This window comes from Chiloscyllium plagiosum, chromosome 28 (assembly GCF_004010195.1).
Source record: "Chiloscyllium plagiosum isolate BGI_BamShark_2017 chromosome 28, ASM401019v2, whole genome shotgun sequence".
Lineage (NCBI taxonomy): Eukaryota > Metazoa > Chordata > Chondrichthyes > Orectolobiformes > Hemiscylliidae > Chiloscyllium > Chiloscyllium plagiosum.
Genome location: NC_057737.1, coordinates 41194807 through 41216158, shown reverse-complemented (window position 1 = coordinate 41216158; position 21352 = coordinate 41194807). Strand labels below are relative to the sequence as shown.

The window sequence follows — 21352 nt, the reverse complement described above, 5'->3', positions numbered from 1 at the left end:
TCTACCTGCCAAAGTGGACAAATTCATATCATCCCTCGTTATAATCAGCGACTACTAAATTTTATTAAGTCACTTAACCTATCCTTACTCATTTTTATACTTTGAAGTTAATAGGAAAGTATACAATGTCATTAGACAATTTTAGCAACTGTGAATGAGGAAGCCAATCCTCTAGTTTTATCCAATATCTCCACTTCTCCAACAAGATCCCACCAACTCTCCCATCCATCCCCGCTTCCAGGCACATGCACTTGCGCACACTGCAGAGTGAGCTATTATTTTGTGTAGTAGCCATTTTAACTGAAACTTTACAAAGTACCTTTTAGAGCTCCAAGCATACCATAACTTCCCTTTCAGTTGCTAATTATTTTCTTAAGGAGCTCTATGTTAATCAAACACTTTCCCTTTCACAAAACCGTGTTTCCTCTGCCTCGTTTGTACTGAATTCTCTGAAGTGTATCGCTGCAAAAGTCTTTAATAATAGATTCTTGCATTTTCCCTTATATTAAGATAACTTATGACACGGTGGTGAGCCTTTCTGTCATTTAAACCAAAAACTCAGAAAAGCTCACCTTGCCTCAAAATCTCTTTAAAATATGAGTAACAGACAACTCCCACATTTCACTATTTAAAGAAAATAACATCAATTTATTTTCTAACTGTAAAAGTGAACATTAAACAACTATTCGCAATTCTAAGCCCCCCTTTCTCTTAACTGCTTATTACCTGCTTCCAACTTTATAACCGTATGCTTTCCAATAGGAAACTTATTAAAATTGCATCAACTTAATTTCAAAACCACATAGCCAATGTGGTCTTCTGTGACTTTACTCTTCCGGCTGCTGAATTCCCTGTCATCTTTCTTTTTACTGCGAGTATGTTTCATATGAAAAGGGACCTCTTGATAGGGAGTGTTTCCTGATATCGTGGATCCATCTTGATGGCAGTTGCTCTCTTTCCAGTTTTCAAAATGTCTGCATTTTTATATCCCCAACATTGGATCTTCTCATTGGCAAAACAATAAATTCAAATTCAATTGAGTTTTAGTATCTTGGGGCATAATTTAAACTAGTTAAATTTGAATCGTTGTCAAAACAGCAACCAAAACTCAGATATCCATTTCACAGCCAAATGTTATATATTTTCAATTTTCGAGTACACTCTGGGACTACCATCTAGTCATATACACCGATGCTTGTAATCTGTCAGTTCAGAATAGCATTCACCCTCTCAAAGGTACAGTACATGCCTTCAACTTCATAACAATATATATGATACCTTATGCAGTTTGTCCCAGAATGTGTGAAATGGGTACATTTAAGGATAGGAGAAAGTGAGGTCTGCAGATGCTGGAGATCAAAGTTGAAACTTTATTGCTGGAACAGCACAGCAGGTCAGGCAGCATCCAGGGAACAGGAGATTCGACGTTTCGGGCACAGGCCCTTCTTCAGGAATTCCTGAAGAAGGGCCTGTGCCCGAAACGTCGAATCTCCTGTTCCCTGGATGCTGCCTGACCTGCTGTGCTGTTCCAGCAATAAAGTTTCAACATTTAAGGATAGGACATTACAGCGCAGAACAGGCCCTTCAGCCCTCGATGTTGCGCTGACCTATGAAACCAATCTGAAGCCCATCTAACCGACACTATTCCATTTTCATGCATATGTCTGTCCAATGACCATTTAAATGCCCTTAAAGTTGGTGAGTCTACTAGTGTTGCAGGCAGTGCATTCCACGCCCCTACTACTGAGTAAAGAAATTACCTCTGACATCTGTTCTATATCTATGACCCTTCAATTTAAAGCTATATCTCCTCATGCTAGCCATCACCATCTGAGGGGAAAAAAAGGTGGACAGAGAGCCTATTTAACCCTCTGATTATCATGTATGTCTCAATTAAGTCACCTCTTAACCTCCTTCTTCTCTCCAACAAAAACAGCCTCAAGTCCCTTGGCCTTTCCTTGTAAGACCATCCCTCCATACCAGGCAAAATTCAAGTAAATCTCCTCTGAACCCTTTCCAAAGCTTCCACATCCTATAATACGGTGACTAGAACGGTACGCAATTCTCCAAGTGAGGCCACACCAGAGTTCTTGTACAGCTGCAGCATGACCTAGTGGTTCCAAAACTCAATCCCTCTACTAATAAAAGCTAACACACTGTGTGCCTTCTTAACCACCCAATCAACCTGGGTGGCAACTTGCAGGGATGTATGTACACGGACACTGAGATCTCTCTGCTCATCTACACTACCAAGAATCTTACCATTAGCCTTGCATACTTTATTCCTGTTACTCCTTCCAAAGTGAATCACCGCTCACTTTTCCACATTAAACTCCATTTTCCCAGCTCTGCAACTTATCCATGTCCCTCTGTAACCTACAATGTCCTTCTGCACTGTCCACAACTCTACTGGCCTTAGTATCATCCGCAAGTTTACTAACCCATCCTTCTATGCCCTCATCCAGGTCATTTATAAAAATGTAGTGGACCCAAAACAGATCCTTGCAGTAACTGAACTCCAGGATGAACATTTCCTATCACCCACAACCCTTTGCCGTTTCAGCTAGCCAATTTCTGATCCAAACCACTAGACCTACCCTTCACAAAACCGTGTTGACTATCCCTAATCAACTTATTCCTTTCTTGAGGATTATAAATCCTATCTCTTATAACCTTTTCCAACACTTTACCCACAACTGAAGTAAGGTTCACTTGTTTATAATTACCAGGTTGTCTTTACTCCCCTTCTTGAACAAGGGAACTACATTTGCTATCCTCCAGTCTTGCAATATTCCTGGAAACAATGATGACATAACGATCAAAGCCAAAGGCTTTACAATCTCCTCTCTGGCTTCCCAGAAAATCCTTGGATAAATCCTGTCCTGTCCAGGGGACTTACCAATTTTTACACTTTCCAGATTTCTAACACAACCTCCTTCTGAACCTCAATCCTGTCTAGTCTAGTAGCCTGTATCTCAGTATTCTCCTCAACCCCATTCACATTGACGTTTTCCAATGTGAATACTGACAAGATATTCATTTAATGCTTCCCCTATCTCCTCTGACTCCACACACAGCTTCCCGCTACTATCCTTGATTGGCCCTAATGTTACTCTAGTCATTCTTTTATTCCTGATATAGCTATAGAAAGCCTTGGGATTTTCCTTGATCCTCGCCATTGGCTTTGCATGTCCCCTTCTGGGTCCTCTTAACTCTTTCTTTAGGTGTTTAGGATATGTTTAGCTTTCTTTGTGAGCAAATAATCAATGGTGTGTAGCTTTTTTCATTTAAAAAAAAATTATTTAGCACTGAATCAATTTAAAGCTTTATACAGTTACTGGTTTTTAGAATAGACATGCCTAAAGAAACTGCGGTTGCTACCCTGGAGACAGGCTGAAAAGTTTCTCAGCAATGCCTGTAAGCAAGGCTGCCCAAGATATTACCTGGGAGTATTGTGTACAAATTTGATCTCTTTATCTAAGAAAGAATGTACTTGCCATAGAGGGAGTTAAACTGCAGTGCACTAGATTAATCCCTAGGATAATGGAATTGTTTTGAGGAGACTGGGTCAATATTTCCTATGGTTTCAAAGAGTGAGAGTTGATCTCATTGAAACCTAGAAATTTTTCATGGGTTTTGACAAGATCTGTACAGCTAGAATATTTTTCCTGACAGGAGAGCCAAAGTGTAGGTGAACTTAAGAGGAATTTCTTCACTCAGTATAGTGGATTTTTTGGTCTCTTTTCCCCCTGATGGCTGTAGAAGCTCAATCATTGAGCAGGTTCAAGATCAAAATTGGAGGATTTCTGGAGACTAATGACATTAAGGATTTGGAAAGAGTGCAAGAAAATGATGTGGACCAATTATGTGTATTTGGCTTATTTCAGTCAAGCTGTATTTGCAGTCCATCAATACGCATGAAAATTGACTAGTGCCTTGCTAAAATCTGGGTTTACTTTGATATCTGCCATGTGAGACTTGGCATTCCCAGCAAGTTAGATTTCTGAATGTTTCAGCTGGACAGGGTGGGTCATGAAAATAAGAGCTCTGTTACTCCGCACTTGTCTCCTTTTGTAATAAGTCCAAAGTGATAAAATAAGCCACACACAGTGGAATGGGTTGCAAATAGTGATAACATTTTCAACAACTGTACTTTGTACAACAAAATTGAGCTAATTATTGTTCAACCTTTCCTTCAACCAAAATATGCCTATTTTTATTTCTTTGAAAAAATCACTAATTGCTAACTATTTGCCTGGTATGTATTATTGACATTTGACCGATCTTGAGGACGTGCTTCAGTTATCTAGCTATTTTCGATCTAAAATGTTTGATTCATGTATGTGTATAATACGTTAATGTTCTTTTTAACATCAGGTGGAGGAGTCTGAAGGGCTTATAAATGATGAGTTGCCAAATTGCTGGGAATGTCCAAAATGTAACCAGGAAGGAAAAACAGGCAAAGTAAGTGTTGATGAAGTAATTTATTTTTAAAAAGAAAGAAAATTTCTGGTTGAAAGGAATTCTAAGTCTAACATAGAAAACTAGGAAAGATTTGGGCCTGAGTAATTTCTGTTCAGAAATTTATTTTAAGCTGGAAGTAATAGAAATTAATTCTGATTGCTCCGCAATTTTATACGTTTCCATATTTCTACTATAAAATCTCCATTATCTTGTATAATGGAGGGAAGTTCTCATCTTTCTGTCTCTTCCTTCCCCACTTTCATGCACCCTGGCTCTTTGCTCCTTCCCTCCATTTTATAGATCTGCAATAAACCAAATTGAATATTTTATTAACTGACCATCTTGGGCTCTGAAAACGCAAAGGCATTTGGTTTGCCATGTACACACATCACTAAATTCGATCATACAGTGTCCTCTTTCTATCTTTCTATCTTGTAAATAACCAGATGATAATGGGGTAAATTGGCTCCCCTCTTTTTATTTTCCCCCATCTCAGTCAGTTGCAATAACAATTTTATTATTTAGCATACAGCCATTGCACTTCAACTAAAAAGTTATATTAGTCAAAATTAAGGAGCCAATTTGGCAAAGTTTTATTGAGTGAAAGAAAAACCATTTTATTACCTTCTAAACCTGAGAAAAAAATTAATAAAGTACAACATCAAACACATGCAAACACTGGTAACATTTTAAAAAGGTGTGTGTACCTGGTATAAACAGGAAGAATAAAGATTATGCACTTCGAAAGTTCTCTGAGTTGTTGAGTTGTTTAGATTTTAAAGTGAGATCCCAATTGTTTAACGGTCTCCTTAGCAGTGGTGAAGTTTGTAGATACCTTTTGAATTCTCAGTGACTGGTTATTTCCTCAATTTGCTTTTTCTCTGGGTGTTGGCTGCAGAGATAATGACCAGAAATAGGGAAAGAGAAATGTTTAATTCCTTTCTTTTTCCCTCTCTGCTGTGCTGCTGAGACACAGCTGCTGAAATACCATATACTGTATTCACAAGTCTGGCTCCATTGTCTAGTGAGGCCAACTGGCAGGTGTTCCTTTCAACACCTAATATGAGATTATCATGCAGGTGTGAATTTGCAGTGGATGAAAAATTTGATGCTGGTTCAGTTGCTTTTTTTCGAAGACTTTAGAAGACTTAATTTGAGAATGGGTTAGCCATTCAACACTGGACTTCAGTCTGTAACCAGTGCTGGCTGCAACCAATTTAGATTCTGGATTAGTGGTGCTGGAAGAGCACAGCAGTTCAGGCAGCATCCAAGGAGCAGCGAAATCAACGTTTCGGGCAAAAGCCCTTCATTTAGACCCAAGTTTCTTCTTTTTAAAAAAAAATTCATCTACGAAAGATGTCAAATATAATAGTCAGATAATGGATGTTTACATTTGATACTCCATGTTTATCACTATCATCATACACTCTATTTCTACCTATCTATGTACGACTGAAACACTACTTCCAAAATTATTTGGGGACCTGGATAGCAGTAGAAATTCTAAACAAAATCACTTGTAACCAAATCTACTCAGATGGGCTTGGCCAGTACTGAAGTAATTCCTGTAAAATTCCATGACATTGATGATTGATCTGCCATCTTATAACCTAGATGGGTGATCTTGTCACTGGACTCTTTTCCCCTACCCCCCCACCCCACTCCAAGCACCCAACAAGGTGCTTGAGACCTGCATTATACAGCTGTGGTCAATCTGAAGATGTCACGTTACCCCATACTAGATTTCAGTTGTATTCATCTTTACATTAGTGTTATTTTTATGGAGATGTTTATAGAACTTGGTATTAGCATGTTGAGTACTGTAAATATAATCTAAATGCACAAAAGAGCAGTTGTATACAGTCATACAGCATGGAAACAGGCACTTTGGTCCAACCAGTCCATTCCAAACTAAACTAATCCCATCTGCCTGCTCCTGGCCTATATCCCTCCAAACCTTTCCTACTCATGTACTTATCCAAATGTCTTTTAAACGTTGTAATTGTGCTCACATCCACCACTTCCTCAGCAAGTTCATTCCATTCACGAACCACCCTCTGTGTAAAAAAAAAAAAAATTGCCCCCAAGTCTTTTTTTAAATCTCTCTCCTCTAACCTTAAATATTAGAGTCTTGAAATCCCCCTTCCTACCATTAACTCTGTCTATACCTCATTATTTTATAAACTTCTATCAGGTCTCATCATACTTTAGGTATACCTAAAGGATTGTAATTTTAGAATTAGTTTTGAGGAAATAAATGTGACATGGTTATGCACTATTTAAAAACAAAAACCTGGATTAAGCCAAGCACATGCTAATGGTACGATACATGCATAGTCTTTTTTTTAAAGAAAATGTGACTTTGAAAGTACTGTTGCGACATTTGTAGCTTTGTACTTAAACAAAACACAAAGGGACAAATGCATTTAAAGTAAATACATGTAGACCACATACCACACCAGGCAGCGCAGCGCAAGCTTCTCTGCAATCGCGGGTGGTAATGTGCGTTTATTCCCATTTCCGATCTTCATGCAGAAGAGAGGCCCTGGGTTTAAATTCGCCTCCAATCTTCCTGGGTCTCTCTTAAAGGAGTTTAAAGAAGGTGAAGATGGAGGGAGACGAAAATCTGAAGACCTAGGACGTCCAAAAGTGGAGGAATATCATCCTAACAGAAGGAAATCTGATGATGGTCTGGGACTCAAACGAAGAAAAGAAAAAGATTTACCAACTGATTTGGGTCCAAGTAAAAAGGTATTGCAATTTTAAAAATATTATTGTTTGGTATGGGATTTAAAAATTGTTAATACTTGGTGACATTTTACATCTTAAGTGCTCAGCCAGGTACAAACTTGAAGAATTCCCCTAATGTATGGGCATTGCTATGGAAAATGTATTTGTTTACCAGCACAATATGTTAGTTTATAGGCAGGGAAATACTTCATGTAGGTTGTCATTTATGTTGTCTGTTGATTCTGTGATGTATTCCTATTGATACAGCAAATAGGACATGGAAGTACTTGTTTTTATCTGTAATTATTATACTGCACAATATAGTGTTCTGAATATTAAATAATCAATTTGAACATAGTGTTGAGCAAATATTGTCATGGAATTCTGTGTCCAAGTGTGGAAGTAATGCAATTATGGGTTGATTTGGGTGTTTAATAAATTGGGTAAAGATGGACGATTGCAATTGTTCAGTCACTTGAAATGGTGAATTCAATGAAATGATATAGGGTTTTAGAATTGTGAAATTTAATTTTTTTCTTATCAAAATGATTTTTGAATAGACATCTTAGTCAGTGCAAACTGCAGTCTTTTTATTTGTTCCTTTTTGTGGCATTAAATATAAAGTAATTTGCCCAAGTGGACTGTATTTAGTAACATGGCTTTTTTAGAAAATAGTTGAAGCCTTGCATTGCTGATGCTGGGCGCTCGGTGTCTTCTAAAACCTTTTGAATTTTGTCCATAAAGGCAGAATGTAACAAAGGAGGACACAATAACACTTTTTAAAAGTACTTCAATTTAATATCATTTTAAATTTAGTTTTGTGATGACATGGCAATATTGATCAAATATGAATTTATTGTCAATAAATATACATTGCACAAAGTGAATTGATGTTAAACCTACCAGCTGGTATGTGCAAAGGAGAAGATGTGAACAAATGTAACACTCTATAAGGCAGTGGATGGGCTATAATAATTCAGTGGACAAATTAACCCAGAGATTAACACCAATACAATAACTGTCGCAGATGAATACATGAGCATCCAGAATCCTGCAACTTTAGACAATTCGTTAAATATCTGGTACATGTGCATATGGCTATTTTGTGAAAGGAGTTTTTGCAGTGACTAGGTGGACGTGCAAGAAAATATGACCATTCGTTTTTAACAAAAACCTTTTCTGAAATCTTTGTGGAATATTCACATTCACTTGGGTGCAATTGACATTGTTCAAACCACTTATTTTTTCTACTGGCATGATTTGGCCTAGCTTTGAGTCTTCAATAGTTGTACCCTGATTCGGACTGAAGTCTGTTACTCATCAAAACTTGAATCACAACAGCCATATCTGGATTGTTAGCCAACTTGACAGTAAATGTTTCTCAAATTTATCAAGAACTAAATAGAACCAAAAATGGAGTAAGTGATGCCAAAATGCCATTTTAAAGGATAAGATTTAAATTGTGCAACTTGCAGAAATTCTACAGCTTGAAAGTTGTGCTTTTTTTAAACTATCGAGTTGTACTAGAATTGTACAGATGCAGGAATGCTCTCTGCTTGTCACACCTCTGCTGACTCTTTGAAAAAGTAATGCAATTACTACAATTTGTCTACATCCCTATTGCTTCTCCCAGCCAATAATAAAGCTTAGCCTACATTAGGCTGCATTTTATTCTCTCTCTGTAACAAATGACCCCAACAATTCATTACTTGCATTCAGGCATTCTATTGGATTCTGCTTTGAAAATTGCAGTTACTGTGTATTAGAAAGCCTTTGGGGTGGAGCAGTTCCTGCAGAGCATCTGAGACCTATGTGAACAGGATAAATAACAATCTTATTTAATGGTTCTTTTAATTGATTTGTTCAATCAGTTTTTCCCAAACATGTTCTCAATGTGGCCCCATTTTCATATGATCCAAGAGTAAGTTTGAGCGATTTTCAGTGGGATGTGGAGGTTGGGAGGAGAGAGATTAGGTTTGTGAGTTTGTGTCATTGAGCAGATTCTGTCTGTTGGAAAATATATCTGGGTTGTAAAGGAAAAACTATATATTTGCAGCCTATTTGCACCAGGAGTCAGGCCTCAAAAGCCTGTACGTTAGGCCATGCCCTTCATTAGAAAGCATGATTTAAAGGGACCTCACAGTTAGTTTCTGTTAGTTTCATGATAGCCATTGCTGCCTTATACTTTCCAGATCCAAAATGTAGTCTTGCTATACCATTGAGAGTCAGGACCCACAGTTTTGGAAACCTTGAGTTATAAGAAATTGAGGGTATGCATTCACTACTCTAATTGGCACTTTCTGCTTCAATATCAAACCAGGTACAGAAAGCAAAAATCGAGGGGAAGAAAGGTGAGTTTGAGAGGCATGTAAAAAATTAAGAGATTTTACTTGAATCTTTCTTCTTTAATCTTCAACATTAACTGAAATATGAGACCCTACTTGTAAAGATTAACTTTTAGTGGATAGTACCAACAAGTAAAATTATCATTGCATTAACTTATAATGAAATGGGTAAGCCCTCAGTCTTCCTGCTGAGTTTAATGTCACATGGATTGCAATTACATTCCTTTCATTTATTTCACTGGCGAATTTTGGTAAGACTTTCAGTGAAGCTTCAGACTACAAAGAAATTTTACCAAAACTTACTAATTTCTGTTGATTTGCATGTTTATCTGATTTACACTTCCATACTTCTGTTATCTGCGTTATAACCAAAATTGGGGCCTGGAATATAAAAGGGTGAGATTTATCAAAGTTGTGAATGCTATTCATAACAGTAAACTCTATCTTTAGGTCAGGTTATCCCAAATCGGTCACAGTGCCAGTTTGGTTACAAAATGAGATTATGGGGCAGCAACAATGGCTGCCATGGAGCTGGAATTGAACTTAACGGGTGTGAGGCCCTTTAAATCCTTACATTTTCTATAGATGGGATGGTCCAATGGACGGATCCTTGAGGCTGATTCTTTGTGCAAATAAAGCTGTGAAAAGGTAAGTCTTTTTTAAAAAAACCTGCAGTTAAAACACTGGCCAGCAACGAAAGCTGTCTAACAGCTGAAGGCTACTGCTGCTCACTTGCCGACTCAAAAACCCACATCACTCAACTTTTCACTTTTGAAGGGGAACAAGAAATCTGGGACTTGAAAGTGGAGACAGTGGGAAAAGCTTGTTTTACATGATCAACAAAATTTGCATTTTGAAGAGCATGAAAGGGAAAGGTGAATTAATCTGGGCCACTGTCTTGAAGAATTGCTTAATATAATAGTTGTTGTATAATGTCATCACTACCATTGTAGTAAATAAGTGAATCTCCAAGTTAAACGTCAAATGGAAATGTCCTTTTTATAAATGATGTAGTAGTACACTAAGAGAATGACTGACTGGAAAGCTGCGTTCAATATGCACACAGAAGAACAGTGCTTCTAAAAGCTAAAATTCTTAATACATGAGAGATGAACTCTTTTATTTATGACATTGCCCAGACTTTGCATTCATACAATATTCTGTGCTATGTACTGTTCATTGGTGTCGTGAACTTGAAATTGCATATATTCAAGAAATACGTTTTCTTTTACAATAGTTGAAGAATTTTCATGGCCAGAATCAAAATTGATGTTGAAAATATGCTAGAGCACTGATGATGAGGTCTGTGCATGATTCTAAAGCATTTGGATCTGTTTTTCAAATGAACTTTTATCTAACAAGACAAAGGGCTGCTATGTTTTATGAAGCATACTATAAAGCAGTTTCTGTTTTGTCTTTGTGCATTCTGTCCATTGCATTGTTTTTTTTCCAAAAGTGGTGTACCGGTGCATGATGCACACCAACTTTGAAGGAAAATGAAGAGAAATTGCAAATTATGGAATTGAATCTGTGACCATTTCAATCTTGAATATTCATGCCAGAGGTTTGCTTGTCCATAGGATGTTCTTCCCATTCTGTCAAAATTAATATATAATAAAATACTGTTGAATCTTTGTCCCACATGCTGCTACTTTCACCGTAGGTGATCATGAGCATTGGTACACCTGTTCTATTACATATTCATAAAGCCTAATGGTCTCTGAAAGGAAAAATTTGTATTTACAGAGTACTGTATTTCCACAGGATGGTCCAGAGCATTTTGCAAATGCAGCCACTGTTATATATGCAAATGCAGTGGGCAATTTGCACATGCCCAAGTTCTCAAAACAGCAAACAAATGAATGCTGAGTTAATGTCTTTGGCAGTTTCAATTGACAGATTAATATCGAGTAAGAGAACTGTCATTTCACTCACTGTTACAGACTCGATTCCAGCTAACTAAAAAAGCAGGCAACTGAAACAATCAACTTTTCGATTTAGATGTTAAACTGTTTGGATGTCTCCCTCCTTGGGTGGAAAGGAACAATCCTATGGTGCTAAAGTCTACTGCTTCATCTCCAGACCTTATCTAAACTCTTATTTAATCTCATCTACTCTTTCTAAATAATTTCCAAATTATATTTAGATGTTAAGGGACTATTGTCTATTATAATGATGTTCATCAGTATCTTGCCACTAAATATTATTTTAGTCCTGATTTTTCTGTTTAAAGAACTCCAACAGATTAAAACTGGTGTCCCTTCCTTCACAAACTTCAAAAATCTGGAATGATAGGAGACTAAGAATAGTTCGATAACAATGGAACATTAAAGACAGACTATTGATTTGAGGCATTTTGCCGGTTTGATGGTGAGGTTGGGGTTGGAGTGGAGGGCTGTGTGTTGAGGGTGAGAGGTCGGAGTGGGTGCCACGTCCTGAGATAAACTCGCTACTACAGCCACATCTCTTTCCTCAGCACTTGCCTACGGAACCGACTGACCCCGCAAATTCACTCACTCCAACCTCTCACCCTCACAACACGCAGCCCTCCACTCCCTCCACTCCAACCCCAACCTCACCATCAAAGTGGCAGACAAGGGAGGCGCAGTGGTAGTTTGGTGCACCGATCTTTACACAGCTGAAGCTAGGCGCCAACTCACAGACATCTCCTCCTACTGCCCCCTTGACCATGACCCCACCTCACACCAACAAACTATCATCTCCCAGACCATCCAGAACCTCATCACCTCAGGAGATCTCCCATCCACTGCCTCCAACCTCATAGTACCACAACCCTGCACCGCCCATTTCTACCTCCTACCCAAAATCCACAAACCCGACTGCCCTGGCCGACCCATTGTCTCAGCCTGCTCCTGCCCCACCGAACTCATCTCTGTATACCTCGACACTGTCCTGTCCCCCTTAGTCCAAGAACTCCCCACTATGTTCGGGACACCACCCACGCCCTCCACTACCTCCATGATTTTCGCTTCCATCTTCCACAGCTACACTGGCACCACCTCCCACCTTTTCCTCCGCTACATCGATGATTGTATTGGCGCTACTTCATGCTCCCACGAGGAGGTTGAATAGTTCATCCACTTTACTAACACCTTCCACCCCGACCTCAAATTTACCTGGACCATCTCAGACTCCTCCCTCCCCTTACTAGACCTCTCCATTTCTATCTCGGGCTCAACACAGACATTTACTACAAACCGACCGACTCACACAGCTACCTAGATTACACCTCCTCCCACCCTGCCCCCTGTAAAAACGCCATCCCATATTCCCAATTCCTCCGCTTCGCCGCATCTGCTCCCAGGAGGGACCAATTCCGCTAACGAACAACTTCTTCAAAGACTGCAATTTCCCCTCCGACGTGGTCGACGACGCTCTCCACCGCATCTCCTCCACTTCCCGCACCTCTGCCCTTGAACCCCGCCCCTCCAGTCGCCACCAGGACAGAACCCCACTGGTCCTCACCTCCCACCCCACCAACCTCCGGATACATCGTATCATCCTCGGTCAATTCCGCCACCTCCAGACAGACCCCACCTGGGATATATTTCCCTCTCCACCCCTATCAGCATTCAGGAGACACCACTCCCTCCGTGGCTCCCTCGTCAGGTCCACACCTCCACCAACCCAAACTCCACTCCCGGCACCTTCCCCTGCAACCGCAAGAAGTGTAAAACTTGCGCCCACACCTCCTCCTCACCTCCCTCCAAGGCCATAAATGGATCCTTCTATATCCGTCGCAAATTCATTTGCACCTCCATACACATCATTTACTGTATCCGCTGCACCCGATGTGGTCTCCTCTACATTGGGGAGACAGGCCACCTACTTGCAGAATATTTCAGGGTTCACCTCTGGGACACCCACACCAACCAATCCAACCGCCTCGTGGCTGAAAACTTTAGCTCCCTCTCCCACTCCGCCAATGACATTCAGGTCCTTGGCCTCCTCCATCGCCAGACCCTAGCCACATGACGCCTGGAGGAAGAGCGCCTCATCTTCTGCCTAGGAACCCTCCAACTACACTGGATGAATGTAGATTTCTCCAGCTTCCTCATTTCCCCCTCCCCCCACCTTATCTCACATTCCTGAAGAAGGGCTTATGCCCGAAACGTGGATTCTCCTGCTCCTCGGATGCTGCCTGGCCTGCTGTGTTTTTCCAGCACCACATTTTTCAACTCTACCTCCACAGTGAGCTCTTGTTGCTGCTGTCAATGTTGATGAGTACAAGAGGAAAGCCACAGAAATACATACCAGTTTGTCTTATGTTGCTTATCAGAAAGCTACTGGAGTCTATGGGCTGAATTTTTCCCAATATTGGCGAAATATCAATTTCAGGAGTTTCATGGAGGATTTCACTCTGAGCTGTAGCAAGTTATCTTGTGCAATTGTCCACTGCTTTATTCATTATGTACCAAACCTCTCTACTGTACACACTCCTGTTATTGTCACAAAGTTTGTACCACTGCAAAGTCTCTTCAAAGGATGCCCACTTTCAAGAAGTTCTCTGCCTCCCTCAGATGTGCACTCAATGAGTCCCTTTCTCACTTCCACAAGGCCATGACCTCTTCAGCCCTGCAGCTCTTTGACCACACCATGAAACAAACTGGCTACTACAGTCACGTGACTTTTCAGCTATCCCTCCCTCACTACCTGCCCCCTCTCCACCCAAACCACACCCCACACTTTATCTGCAGTTCCCCTTGCACCCACTCCTAGTCCTGAAGAAGGGTTACACCTGAAACATTGACTTCTCCATCTCTTAATGCTGCCTGGCTTGCTTTGCTCTTCCAGCCTCCTGCTTGCCTACATTGTGCACTCACCAGCAATGAAGTGCTTGTTGTTGTCTCGAACATCCAGGCTTCCTGCCAATGCTGCAGTACTTAAAGCCCTGCTCTGCATTTGGTCCACTGTTACAAGTCAGGAATTACCTTTCTATCACAGTTCAGTATGGGCAGAATTGCTTCAGCGATGGCTGATAGATGTAAGTTGGCAGCTCACTTTGCTGACTTATCACCTGGAGATCCTGGAGATGGGATAGAGGAGGGTCATCCTCTTTGCTCTCTGATAGAGAAAATCACAACGAGGACCGTGCCAACCTGGCTTGAAGTGGCCACCTGAGAGTGGGCAGTTTCCCATGTCCAGAGGAATGCTGAGCAATGCCACAAGAAGATTAATGATCTGTGCTTTGCAAAGGTAAATGACACCATCTTCTCTCTGTTACTTCACACTCACTCTAACTCTGTACTGCTCTCACCTCCCACCAAAGCTCAAGATCCACCACTTTCATTTTTATATGCACCATCTAAGCTTTCCTGTCTTCTGCACTTTGTACTCACTCATTTGGAGCACATCACTACCTTTCCCCCACCTACACCAGCACTAACATCTGTGCCAGTCACTCCCATCTTGTTCAATCCCTTTTATGTCATTGCAGGAGAAAACAGCACATAATAGGACAGAGATGGCCAAAGCAAGCGGTGGGATGCCTGACATTTGTCTTCTCACCCCACACAAGGAGAGAAACTTGAGCTTGAGGAAAAGAATAAAGACTTCCACGTCCAGGCAACCAAGTAAGGTTGATTGGCCCTCCCATTACCATCACTGTAAATGGATCCTTAACATGTTTAAGATTCTACTCCTATTTTGCAATAATTCCCGCTCTTTATATCTGCAGGCACCAGTGGCATTTTCACATGCTGTTCCCTGAATACAGCAGTCACTCTAGCCAACACTGCAACCACCTGTTCTGAAGAAGAAACCACAGACCCCTCAGGAGGCAGCACTGGCAAGGTTGTCCCTGCATCCTTATCAGCTCTGAAACTGATACCTCAGTAGTATCTGATGTTTCAGCTGGATTTGAAGCAGGAAGACATCACTGGCACATCTCCGCAGCTGCCTGAGGAAGAAATACCACAGGTTGCTGGCACCCGGAAGCCTACTAGAGATTAGGCATCTACTCTGCCCAAGGCAAAAGAAGACCTCATGCTATTCGTCATTAGTAACTTTATTAAAATGCAAAGTCACAGGAGCAGTAGGCAGGTTTGTCAGAGGCACTTGGCAAACTGGATTGAAGATTGGAGGAGTCTGTTAATGCTGACACGGGCCTGCATGTGTCTGGCTGTCTGCGTGAACAGTTGACGACTGCCACGGACAGCCAAGTCCAGCATTCGGAGCATCAATCGGATATGCACATCATTGCTCTAACCATTGGTGCTCAGCAACAATGGCAAAGCAACTGGGTGATGAGGGACCTTGACCTCATTCTAGGTACCTCTTCCTCATGAGGAAGCAGGTTGTGTCAGTAGGCTATTAATCAGAAAAGGTGCCAAAAACAGGCTCCCCAGAAAGCTTCTCTTGAGACATGTGAAAAGGTTCCAGCACTAACACCACCCCTCCAACCCCCCCCCACTTTGCCTGCAAAATAGAACCCTGTACAATTTCAAGTTGAGGGTGAGTCTGCATCTTGCAGGACACCCTCTGAGCATGTCTGAGCTTTCTATCCACAAATTCCCTCAGATTTTCACAACCAAAACTCCATGACGAACATACACCCTCCACCTCATCAACAGATGCCAAAACTGCACCTAGATGTCGTGGGAGTGAAAGAGAAAAAGAACACCCATTTGAGGCCATGTAGATGGCATGAATGAAACTTTATTGTAAATAGCAAAACAAATAAATATATTCTAAATGTGTGTTCACTTTTCATTATCAACTATGTGATCAACTATAATTGTCACTGCAGCTGCAAGAGTGAAGTTAGAGATGCTCACCATCTTTAGAACCGTATGGTGTTCTAACCCTATCTGAATGGTAGCATCCTAAATACTAGCATTAAATTTAGTCATGACTGAATGAGGGAGCATCAGATGTTGTGAAAGCTTCCATCACTTTGTAACCTTAACTTTGATTAAACAATAGGGAAAACAAAGAAAGGATAAACCAAACTATAAACTGTATTTGTAATTAGGATTAAGCAGGAAATTGCTGGTCTCTGCAGCATCAATACATTTACAGTCTGTGAAAGATGACTTCACAGAACTCTGTTCCATTGGAAATGATTGTCAAACAAGTCCTGGCCAAGATGATCTTTCTGCCTTGGAGTGCAGGTTCATAACTCCTTGAAAGTGGAGTTGCAGGTTGATAGGATAGTGAAGGTGGCGTTTGATATGCTTTCCTTTATTGGTCAGAGTATTGAGTACAGGAGTTGGGAGGTCATGTTGCGGCTGTACAGGACATTGGTTAGGCCACTGTTGGAATATTGTGTGCAATTCCGGTCACCTTCCTATCGGAAAGATGTTGTGAAACTTGAAAGGGTTCAGGAAAGATTTACAAGGATGTTGCCAAGTTTGGAGGATTTGAGCGAGAAGGAGAGGCTGAACAGGCTAGGACTGTTTTCCCTGGAACGTTGGAGGCTGAGGGGTGACCGTATAGAAGTTTATAAAATCATGAGCGGCATGGATAGAATGAATAGACAAAGTCTTTTCCCTGGGGTGGGGATGTCCAGAACTAGAGGGCAAAGGTTTGAGGTGAGAGGGGAAAGATGTAAAAGAGACCTGAGGGGCAATGTTTTCACACAGGGTGGTACGTGTATGAATGAGCTGCCAGAGAAAGTGGTGGCGGCTAGTACAATTGCAGCGTTTAAAAGGCATCTGCATGGGTAAATGAATAGGAAAGGTTTGGAGGGATATGGGCCTGGTGCTGGCAGGTGGAAATAGATTAGGTTGGGATATCTGGTCAGCATGGACGAGTTGGACCGAAGGGTCTGTTTTCGTGTTGTACATCTCTAACTCTATGATGAACTTTCATTTCAACTCTGGCTTCAATACTGTGGCTTTTACAGATCCTCATTGTCTATCATGTACCCTCAAACCTGGAGTGTTGCATCTGATTTTCAAGAAATCTAAGATGTGATAGGATAGACTGAGAAAAACATGTTCCTTTGAGCATGGGAGTCTCTCACTTGGGAAAGTGTTTAAAAAATGCAGCCAGATTTTTCAAGCGTGCAATTAGGAAATGTGGAAACGATAGTAGATGTTTGGAGTTCTCTTTTGAAAACAGCAGTTGATGTTAGAAAAATTCTTTAACTTTAAATCTGGAATTGATAGATCTCTTTCCAAAGGTATTAAGGAATATGAGGCAGATATCTGGAGTTAAGTCACATGATATCCATGATCTCAATTTCAAAACAGGCTTCATGTGTTCCTAATGCCTTCCTTTATTTAAAAATCAAAGATTATATTTACAATGCAAATGCCTGTTGGGCATTTCGGAAACATTGTATTCATTATACAAAAATATTCTTATTACTGATCAATGATCAATTATATATTTTCATGGGTGTGTTTTTGTTCTCTTTAGCTAAGAGGTGGAAAGGATGACAAACTTCTAAAGCGGAAGGTAGGCAATGTTGCTCGATCTTAAAACTTGCATGCATGTAGTTTTGGTTTGTCTCTGTTAAAATGATCAAGTTTGTGAAATTTTTTTAACCAAGAAGCTTGAGTTTTTGGGTACTCTTTTTCCAGTCTTTTCATTTGTTCAGTTTTGAAGGTGCATGGCTGTGCGTTTCATGGACTCCAAACGGCAAGTCTATAACTTGACAAACTCCACAAAGGACGCCAGTTACGTTCAGTTTGTTCTCTTGGTTATTTTAGTACACCAGAAGTATTGCTGTGGTCAAATAATTTAGAAATATTCATTTATATTTTTGATGTTTTGTTTTTTATTTCCTTAAATCCTGAATTCAGAGAGTTTCCTTCCTAACTAATAGTCTCTCTATAAATTGACTTGAGTATCTAATGAGTGCAAAGTTCTCTTATAATCACACTGGTGAATGGAGAGAATTTTCTGCTGAGCACCATCCTTAATTTTCTTTTTCTAATCATCTAGGCTGTCATCTTGAAGGCACTAACTTTGTTGCTGAAATTGATTTTTCTGGCATCAGGCAATATTTTGATACTGTGTGACCATGTGTATGTGTTTTCATTTGCTTTGGATCAGTTAATAGAGATATTTGACATTTTTTGAGAATTTCCAGAATTCATAAGGTAGTGACAGCCATTTTGTTGATTTTTAAATCTGGAGAATGTATTGGCAACCCCATATACTGACCTATTGCTGCTTTAGTAAATCCTTCACAAGCATGTGCCTTTCCATTTGTATCATGCTGGATTGCCAACTACAGCTAAGATCCTGCTGGCTATACTGGAATACTTTCTCAGATTTACTTTTGAAATTAGTTAAATTTAAATTTGTTAATAGATGTAAGTTGTCATCCACTCTCAAAGATGAGGGCTGAGAGTGATGGAGGTTTCCATTTTATGGCTGTAGCTGTTAAATTGTGATAAGTATTTAAAGGCTGGGTCTTTAAATTATTTCATGTGGGTTAGTAAATGCATAGGTGATGTGTTAGATAGTGGGGACTAGGGGTTGATGTTATTGAGGAGTTGGTTAGGGTATTACCCAGCTGATAGGCCAGGTTTCAAATTAAGATTTTCTTGGTAAGTGTCAAGATTTATCAAGTGTATCTCGCCCAATTCTCTGCCCTAATTTACAACCACCTGATGAAGGAGCAGCGCTTCGAAAGCTGGTGCTTCCAAATAAACCTGTTGGACCATTACCTGGTGTTGTGTGATTTTTAACTTCTCTGCCCTAATGTAGGTTCCTGGGTGGTAAAGGAATTGCATTTTAGAAGTTTTAAACTTGCCAGGCAGTTCCATCATATGTACAAGTGTTAGGATGTCCATAATGTCATGACGCATATTTTCAGTTGTATGTATGGTCTCTGACAATTTTGTTTTGAGCCATTATCATTTCAAGGATACAATTAAATTGATAGCTTGTGTTGCTTAACACATCCCAATTAAACAAAGTTGAAATCTGCTGTCTGATTTGTTTTGCTTTGTTACTTTGACAAGAAGTATCATTAATGTGATACTCCATCAATCTGCTTAATTGATCTTGGGTAATAAGGAATTTATAATGTCATGTGTTTTGCATGCTGTCTAAAATGACATTTCACATGTAAATAATGCACGTTGAGTCAGCATATTTAACCTCTTATCTAAGAGTTGGCTTTCAACAAAGATGGCTAAATAATTTTACTCTGGCTGATATTGTTTAACTAAATTATGGCTGTTGTTGAGCATTGTGTAGCTTAGTTGAAATGATTTTTGCCCCTAAGTCACAAGATTCTGCTTGAAATCCCACTCTAAGGCTTGAGCACAAAAATCAAGGCTAATGCTGCAGTCAACTACTGAGGGTGTATTGCTCTCTAGGAGGTGCTGTCTTTCAGATGGGATGTTAAACCCCAGTCCCCATTTGTTATTTGGATGGATTAAACAGCCCCACAATACTCTTTCCAAAAACAAATGTTATCCTCGTCTCCTGGCCAACATTTATTCCTGAATCAGCATGACCAAAACTGTATATCTGGTCATTATCATTTGCTGTTTGTGGGAATTTGTTCTGCGTAAATTGGCTGCTGTATTCTATACCTTTTTATAGAAATGACTAATCATGGGGCTGCTTAATAAGTTGCAAGTGTTTGAGATGCCCAGTGGCTGTGGAAAGTACAATATAAACCTATCTCTGTCTTTCTTTATTATTTTTCCTTATTGGTATCTGCTCATGCATTGTAATTGAAATAAATATTGCTATCTGTTGTACCTTTTTAAAACAAAAATTGTTTCTGATACTTAATGTTTTAAAGAAAAATTCAACTTCAACTGTGACTTTCAAATTCAGCTTTCCAGAGAAGGCAATTTAAACTTTGTGAGATTTGCAATATTTTATGCTGAATAGGTTACGTTGGTGTTCATTGGCCATCTTAATCTGGAGAACTGCGAACTTATAGTTTTGTTCTCTCTCTGCATTTAGATTTTGTTTGGCCCCAAGTACAATATGGCATTGAGCCAAAGTTCTATCCCCACACTGCTACTTTAGCATTTTATAATCACATTCATATTTTGCTTTTGCAGTAATTTTGTTCGTATGCTATAAAACAAATCTCTTTATTTAAAAGGCAAATTTAAGTTTTTTTGCCATTTCTGTATGACCTACTTTTGAAATAGTTTGTGAGCAAAGTAGCTGAGTATAAAATAAAAACAGAATTGTCAGAAGCAACTGATCCCTCAGTAAGGAATTGGGTTATTGTTTCATCAGTAGAAAAGAACATGAATTCATGGTCACAACTTTTGTGACTTTGTGTCCCAAATGGCACATGATGACCAGTTATTCTCAGTGTGATGTTGCTTGAGAGGGAAAACCTTTGTCTAGGAAACCACTCTGGCAAAGTTTTCTTCAAAATGGCTCCATGAGATTTGTGATATGTTTAACTTAATATTTTATCTCAAGATTTTGACAGTGCAGCATTCCATCAATACTGCATTAAGTTCCAACCCAGATTTCAGGCTTCAGTAGAACTTGAACTTACAACCGATTCAGAGAGAGTGTGTTACTACTAAGCCCTAGTAATTCCATTTCTGGTCAAGAACATGGGGTATTTTACCACCACCTCTCCAGAGCTGCTGCCTGACTGGCTGAATGTCTCTCTGCAGCATTTTCTGTTAGTTTTACTTTTTATAGCAAGATATTAAGATCACGTTGGTTAAACCATCATTTTATTTTGCTTTGCCTAAATTTAAGCATGTATATAATGTGTTGAAACTGCAATGAGACAATCCTAAATATTTTCTCGAGCATTTTTCCTGTTCCTTGTATGCCATGACTGAGAAAGAGGCCATTCTGAATGTTTTACAGTCATCATGCCAAATTTAGTAATTGGAAGT

At 39.8% G+C, this 21352-nt stretch overlaps 1 protein-coding gene across 3 annotated transcripts in view; it reads left to right on the top strand.

Moving 5' to 3' along the window:
- Positions 1-21352, top strand: part of LOC122564136 (lysine-specific demethylase 2B-like) — a 163434-nt gene that overhangs the window by 60730 nt on the left and 81352 nt on the right. The window contains exons 4-6 of one of the 3 annotated variants that reach the window (XM_043718751.1): positions 4378-4464; positions 7000-7215; positions 17925-17963. In XM_043718751.1, coding sequence (XP_043574686.1) covers positions 4378-4464; positions 7000-7215; positions 17925-17963 — 342 coding nt within the window. The remainder of the gene's footprint in view (positions 1-4377; positions 4465-6999; positions 7216-17924; positions 17964-21352) is intronic. The other 2 variants (XM_043718753.1, XM_043718752.1) reach the window with 2 other exon arrangements.